The sequence below is a fragment of the Prosopis cineraria genome, unplaced genomic scaffold (assembly GCF_029017545.1).
Source record: "Prosopis cineraria cultivar Desert tree isolate PC_DT_omini unplaced genomic scaffold, ASM2901754v1 PC3, whole genome shotgun sequence".
Lineage (NCBI taxonomy): Eukaryota > Viridiplantae > Streptophyta > Magnoliopsida > Fabales > Fabaceae > Prosopis > Prosopis cineraria.
This window is the reverse complement of record NW_026555334.1, coordinates 6,764,993-6,772,294: the sequence shown is the minus strand read 5'-3', so window position 1 is coordinate 6,772,294 and position 7,302 is coordinate 6,764,993. Positions and strand designations below refer to the sequence as shown.

The window sequence follows — 7,302 nt, the reverse complement described above, 5'->3', positions numbered from 1 at the left end:
TCTTATATTGATGATGGAAAAATAATAGTTATATTTTAAAAGATTAAATTATTAAACTCTAAATTTATCACAAAAAATTTTGAAAACATAAACTGTGTGAATATAGATTCAAATTGTTACAAATAAAAATTACCCTTACAATTAAGAGTTACATACTTAAATATTTATTTGTGATTAAAATTTTTGAATTTATATTTATTTTGATTGATATTTTTAATTTAGTTTTCAAAAATTTTTGCTGAAAACTAACTATTGTTAATTTAATGTTCCGAGACTATCCGTGATTCTCCCTGTATTGATTGATGATTACTCATTATTGAGCAAACAAATTCACAGAACTTGTTCTTTTCTTGCACCTTTTGTTTATATTAATTTTAACTGGGGACAATTCACAAAACTTGGTTTGAGTGGTGGCTGGCTTGTGCATCGTCTTTGTCCTCATCCTTGACCCTGTAATCTAACGATCATGTTGGGTTCGGCTGCTCCTCACCCTTTCTGGTTACCGGTAGGCAAGGCGGATCCTTGTTCGCTTGATCTCATCGCCACCGCCGCTTCCCTCCACTTCGGCCACTTTCTCCGCCGCCGCCTCAGCTACAATTCCCGCCTGCGGTTTCTTCTCCAGTCCTGTTTCAAGGTCCCTTTAATTTCAAAATTTGTTTTCTTCTCCTTCAGTTCAGCGTCCATTTTTTGACAATGCGTTCGCAATTGCAATATGTTCGGGATAAGTTGGCCTTCTCTTTTGGTGGTTACTTGTCATGACTATCCCTTTCTTTAAAAGATTTGTTCTTTTATGCTTGATATCTTATCAAAGAATTTGATTATAATATATGCATAGCTGAGGTTTGCACGAGCCTGCCTGGGTAGTATAGTAGTTGAGTTTCTAGATAGACGGGGTTTTAATTGATCATCATGTTACTGGATTCATGTTGTTTGAAATGCTGTGAAAGGGAATGCCATTATTATTATTTTTGATAAGAAAGGGAATGCCGTTGTTGTTTGGCTGCTCCGCTGGTCCTTGATTAAAAAATAGCCATTTGGTCGGTTGCGAACTATTTAACTAGTTTTACGGCCCAATTTCAAGGTTTGGGACTCAAGTCGCCCATTGGAAATTGTGGGATTCCAATTTTGAATTTATATGAACCTTGGTTTACTTAAACCCATGTCCGATCTTTTTGGGTTTGGCTTTGGCTCTTTCTACGGTTCATATCTAAGGTATCAGAGCATTGAACTGCCCTCCACTCTCTTTCAGTCCTTCTCTTTCTTTTCCTCTCCCAAAAGTTATGGGATGCTTAGTTATGACCCTTGAGTGTCATGTTGGAAGGGATTCTAGCGTACAGTCTTTTATGAATATTGGGTTCTCCAATTTCACAAACTATCTTTCAGTGTATGGCTCCGAAAGTCCATATCAACTAGCATGCTATTAAAGCTTCCTCTTTATAGCTTTTTAAAATCTTATTGCATGTCTTGGCATTTAGAATTAAGCCATGGTATCTTTTCTTATGGTTGTTTGGCTGCATTCTGATTCTGTTCTCTCATTTTTTGCACAGAAACTCCCTCCTTTGAATCATGCATTCAGATGGAAGGATATATGTTGTGAAAGAGCCCTCCAGTTTAAAGAAATCAATTTTCATCAATTATCAAATGATGTTTTAACTTCCACTTGTTCAATTAGTTTCTCTTTCTTTAATGGGGGAGAACATAGAGCACGCGTGGGAAATGATGGGATGTCTAATTCCAAGATGTCCAGCCAGAGTCCATTCAATGGAAGGAAATGGACTAATATTCTCCTTGCTGCCAATATCTTGTGAGTATCGGCATGTTTGATTGAATGGTTATTTTTTCTAGACAAAATTTATATGTCCATTTTGTGCACATAGCTTGCAACAGCAAGTCCACTGTGGATTATTTTTTTTAATTATACTATTATAATTTTCTTAGCTACTTATCTCGTGCACTTATTTATTTATTTATTTTTTAGCCAAATTTACATAGAAGCTAGTCTAGTGGCTTATTGCTTATAAACCATTATCTCAGAATTTATATTGCACAACTTGCAACACAAGGAAAGCTTTTGTTCTGGGGAGCTAAGGTAAAGCTTCCATTAAAATTTCACCAAAAAAACAGTTGCCATTAAATTGAAATCCTTAATACTGTCACATATTTACTTGTTGGCTGCGTGTCACAAGATTAACAGTCTAATTGACAAGGGACAATTGTGGAGGCTCATCACTTCTTCGTTTTTCCATGCAAACATTTGGCACCTTATGGTTAGGTTTGGATTTTCTTGCCTGAATTTTGTTTGTTAATATGCCTTGTTTGTCTGTATCTTAAAAAATTATTGCATATTTCCTGCAGGTTAATTGTTACTCATTAAATTCAGTTGGTCCCACTGTGGAAATTTTCAGTGGTCCTAGGAGATATCTTGCTGTTTACTTTGTCTCAGCAATTGCAAGTAATGGCTTATTTTCTTTCTTCAAAATGTCAAAAACCGATAAGTGCTTACCTACAACTACAAGTATTCTGATTCCATAACTTCTAGAAACTCAGGTTCAGCAATGAGTTATTGGTTCTGCAGAATGCCTTCAGTAGGTGCATCAGGGGCAATTTTTGGACTAGTAAGTTGTTTGAAATATTATTTTTTGTGGTCCAAATCAAATATTAATTTTTAACTGTGTGGATAGTGGACTTAATATATCTGTTTTTTTTTTTTTCCTTGGCTTAATTGTTGGAGCTGATTCCATTTGTAATTTTGCATTCTATAAGATGACAGCTATTTTGAAGTTTATCTTTAACAGTGACACTGAAGTTACATGGTTATGGAAGAACGTTAATGCCCTTTTATAGTATAATATATATCTTTATCTCCAGCAACCATCAACTTTGGGCCAAGTTTAATGGTGAATAAGAATTGAATAAAACAAAAAACAACCATCAACTTTGAATAAAGGCTCATCAGTTGAGGCACTGAGTGTTTCCACTGGAAAATGTTTAGACTATAATGATGGCGTCGACATACAAATTAACACCACAGGATGACAGAGAACAACAATGCTGGTTCTTGTGAAGACTTTAAACTTTAAGACAGAATCTGGAGGAGGAGATAGAATGAACGTTGTCTTATAATATCAATTGTTAACCATACACCTATCCTCATTTTGGATTTTGCAAAGCATGGATTTAACAATTCACTGTCATCTGTCCTGTACAAATAAAAAGTGATGGAGGGATATGTATACCCAAAAAAAGTGGAGGAAAAGAAGCTTAGAGAAAGGATGATTAGGGTAGGGTTTAATTCAGTAAGTACCTAAAGACAGTCATGCTAGCTGGCATCTGCTAAATTTTTATGATCCTTTACTATGGCCCAAAAAGAGGAAAAAATAATTTGAGGTAGACAAATGAGGTGTCAAGGTATGGCTATCAATGATGCTGAGAAAAACTTGCCTCATTCCTCCCCCCCTTTTTCTTAAAATTTGTTCAGAATTGCATCTGTCCCAAATGACTTCGATGGTTTGACTCCACTTGTATGAGTAGCTATGAAATAGATATGTTTGTTTTCTCTTCTTTATCCTCTAGTTCTAATCAGCTGTACATGATTTAGGTTGGATCAGTTGCTGTGTTTGTGTTGAGGCACAGGGAACTGGTAGGAGGAGGCCAAGAAGATTTACAACATATAGCGCATATAATTGTCCTTAATATGGTAAGTGTTTTTTTCCCTTGTGTTGGAATATCTGACATCTTTTACTTTCCAAGCTTTTGATGTCATATCTTCAAGGTCCATTATCAGCTAGTAAATTAGGATTTGTTTTCTAAAGTGCTCAGCTCACTTTTGTGTTGACTACCTTTTTCTTTAAATTAATTCGCGTTCCTTTTATCCCAAGGACAACAAATATAGCATTTGCTAGAATGCTATTTTTGAATATTACAATCTTTACTAGCACAATACGCTATACTAGAAAAAAACATGTTGTGCATGTTTTTGGAAGATATTTTTATTTTGTTCCGAGATTGTGGAGAAAATTTCTTACATTGTTGATACTTGATGATCTGAGTCACAGCATCGTTGCATCTTTTGACTTGACAGTGTTCTTTTGCAGATCATTGGGCTATTATCAAATGGCATTGACAATTGGGGTCATGTAAGTATCACATTGCCCTATTTTTTTTAAATGAAAAGAGGCCAACAATAAGGTTATCCTATAGCGTCACCCTTCTTAGATCAATATATATTCCCATTCAGAGTATAAACAATGAAAATTTCTCTCTTAAAACTCCAGCATTGTATTGAGCTCTTTTGAAGGTAACATGTCACCTTCTCTCCAATGACCAATGCCGTGTTAATAGTTGATTACCAGTTTTTAAATGTTGAAATTTCAATGGAAAATAAGAGAGCACGCTATTTGATGGGTAAAGCTTGAATTAGCAGTTGGCTAGTTGCATAATTTCAGTGAGATTACCCCATCTCATAACCAGTTGATTTGCAAAATAAAATGGAAAGAACAGAAAATAGGATAGAACCGAGAATTTCGTGAATAGGAAATGTATTTTATGTCTTCTACTAAAAATAATATTAAAAGCGGTTATTTCTTTAGTAATGATAATAAGAGTGTAGCAGATATCACATTTTCTTTACGTGTGAAGGAGAAGGAATGTTTTTTTCCATATATATATATATATATATAAACAAATGGCCCCTCATCCCCCTCCTCTCACACATTCAGTTTCTTTTGACTTGAATCTAGCCCTTACTGTCGAAGGCACAAATTGGGATTGGCTAACTTCCTATAACATATACCCCCTCTGGTCCTGGAAATAAGAACTAGTGGGAGGTTTTGGTCATAAATATAAAACCTTGATCTTCTTTGTTTTGGTCAGTTAGGAGGCTTGATAGGTGGAGCTGCTGCATCTTGGTTGATTGGACCAGCGTGGAGGCTTGAATCCATAACTAGGGATGGAAGAAAAGTATTTATCGACAGGGCACCAATGTATAATATCGTCCGAATTAAGAGAGTTCCTAGGCAATGGAAATAGATACACACCATTATTTGTATGGAAAATATCACTTCATGTTACTATACTTTAATTAGGTTTTGTTTTTAGTCCATATAATTTATTTTCATGATTTTTCATCCTTCTGTTATTCTATCCGAAATGTTGGTCTCCTTATTTCTAAAAATATTTAGAAGGACCATGAGTTAATCCAAACAATATTAATTTTACGTAGGTCCAATGTCCTTATTTTTCTTTGATGCCCTTCTCCATCTCACTGGCTTATAATGGTTTTAAGAAAATGGGGTTCTTGTTTTTTATTCAAACCAAATTTTTAATTAGATAATTTTATAATTTTTTTAGGTCAATGTGTTTTTTCTTAGTCATCTAATGAGTTGAATAGTGTTATGTCCACTTTAGCAAAATTACCACCAATTGAGTCATCTCCTGGTTCTTTTGAGCGAGGTTTCAAAAACTGAACCAATTATTAAATTAGATTAGGTGTTAATTTATGGTTTATTGATTGAATTGTAATTGAATCGATTCGCATTAAATTAATATATTTTTTATTTTAATTTATGTATCATAATTAAATAAAAAATATATTTAAATATGTATTTTTAAAAAAAATTATAAATGCTTGGTAATATAATTTATCATTGATGAATACATGATTAATATTAATTATAAATGAAGTTTTTTATTTAAAAATTAAGAAAAATATTAATAGAATGATAAAATGTTAGACACTATTTGAAGGTATGTTTGAGCTAAATTAAAAATATTAAGTTTAAACAAAAAAAAAAATAAGTCGCTTAAAATTGCAGCCGTAAGCCTGTAATTGATATTTGACAAGAAGTCGCGTCCTCGAGTTTTCAGAGCCATTTCAGATTGTATAAGACGTGTGTAACATTGGAACGCCATAAAACGCATATCATTATATTGCCATGCATCTAACATGCTCAGAGAGCCATTTCAACCAGTCAGCATAGAGAAGGGAACGACATAACATGAACATTTTTTTTTTTTGGGCACAATATGGTAAACGAAAAGCAACCCTAAAAGGGGATCAATCTAGAGGTTTTGGCATACCCATCTGGTGCAAGTACCTCGTCGGCTCGTCATGCGGCTCCTCTAATCCTGTTGATTTAGATGAGCTATATAGGCTAATGATTAATTATCATTCAAAAATTCTTATTGCATTGGTTTTAGAGATAAGATTACTCAAGATCAATGCAATATTTTATTTATAATGAGAGAACAACAATTTAATAAAGACTCTCAGTCCGTTTTATCAAGAGTTGAGTTGCCTCATTTACAAATTTTCAAAATAGGCTGAACAAGTGATATGATGGCTACTTATCTACTTATTCACCAATTGAAAATGAACATGTAAGCAAACAAGAGTCTCAAAATTTTAGTCAATTTTATTACATGCCAACTTCATCATTATCATCACCCCTCTTCACCTTTTCTAATCTCACCCAATTTGAGTTTTAGTATATGCCACTCTCATCATCATTCCTTTTCAGTTCATCTACTCATATTCAATTTGGATCAATCATGTCTTTACTTGATGATCATACATTATTTTTTGTTGAATACAACACTTTTACTTTTGAATATGGTGGACCATCAAAAAAGCATAAGCCATCGTTGATAGTCGATTTTTTTAATTAAATCATCTTGATTTAATTTAAATACACCGACTATACAAATAAATGAAACATTTGATTCTTAAAAAGAGAAAAACATTCAACAACAACAATGACCACAACGTATGAGAAGGAAAACAAAATGTGGCACCAGAAATTACTATTTATGAGGCAAATTAATTTTCACTTTTCAGTCATATAACTCAATCATTTATTATTAATTTACATAAAACCTTAAAATTATTTATTTATTATTAATTTTTAATTTAATACACCTCATAATAATTTCTTAATTATATTAGTAATAATTTTTATTCAGATGATTGCTAAATTATTACACAAATTGTGTAGTACAGGTGAAGTTCATAAATCATTCTTACCAAGAATAAGTTTTGGAGTAAGAAAAGTGATATATTAAAGAAATTATTTTTGGTTTGATGAATTTTAACATTCGTTCTCCCCCCAGCAATTTTAAACATAGTATTTTGAGAAATAATTCCCACGTGCAGCATTTTGGTATTTTATTTTACATTGTATAGTATCTCAGTAAAAAAAAAAAAAAAAAAAACCGATCCTTGTTCGCTTGATCTCATCGCCACCGCCGCCTCCTTCCACTTCGGTCATCTTCTCCGCCGTTGCCTCAGCTACTATTCCCGTCTTC

At 33.3% G+C, this 7,302-nt stretch overlaps 1 protein-coding gene across 2 annotated transcripts; it reads left to right on the top strand.

Annotated features, from left to right (window-relative positions):
• The first annotated feature begins 363 nt into the window (after positions 1-363).
• Positions 364-5,220, top strand: LOC129304658 (RHOMBOID-like protein 10, chloroplastic). 2 transcript variants are annotated; one of them, XM_054944388.1, is made up of 9 exons: positions 364-634; positions 1,548-1,804; positions 2,035-2,089; positions 2,187-2,267; positions 2,356-2,452; positions 2,548-2,615; positions 3,599-3,697; positions 4,095-4,136; positions 4,877-5,126. In XM_054944388.1, the coding sequence occupies exons 1-9, from the start codon at positions 467-469 to the stop codon at positions 4,883-4,885; spliced, it is 876 nt and encodes a 291-aa protein (XP_054800363.1). In that variant the 5' UTR covers positions 364-466; the 3' UTR covers positions 4,886-5,126. The 2 variants fall into 2 exon arrangements, with proteins under 2 accessions (XP_054800363.1, XP_054800362.1); XM_054944387.1 differs by having other exon boundaries at positions 365-634; positions 4,873-5,220.
• Positions 5,221-7,302: the final 2,082 nt, after the last annotated feature.

Bases quoted from the DNA above. Each gene is read 5' to 3' on its own strand.
- LOC129304658 (XM_054944387.1), top strand. From the start codon at position 467: ATGTTGGGTTCGGCTGCTCCTCACCCTTTCTGGTTACCGGTAGGCAAG. The intron at 2,453-2,547 runs GTAATGGCTTAT...CTAGAAACTCAG, and splicing joins CTTTGTCTCAGCAATTGCAA to GTTCAGCAATGAGTTATTGG. The intron at 3,698-4,094 runs GTAAGTGTTTTT...GTTCTTTTGCAG, and splicing joins ATATAATTGTCCTTAATATG to ATCATTGGGCTATTATCAAA.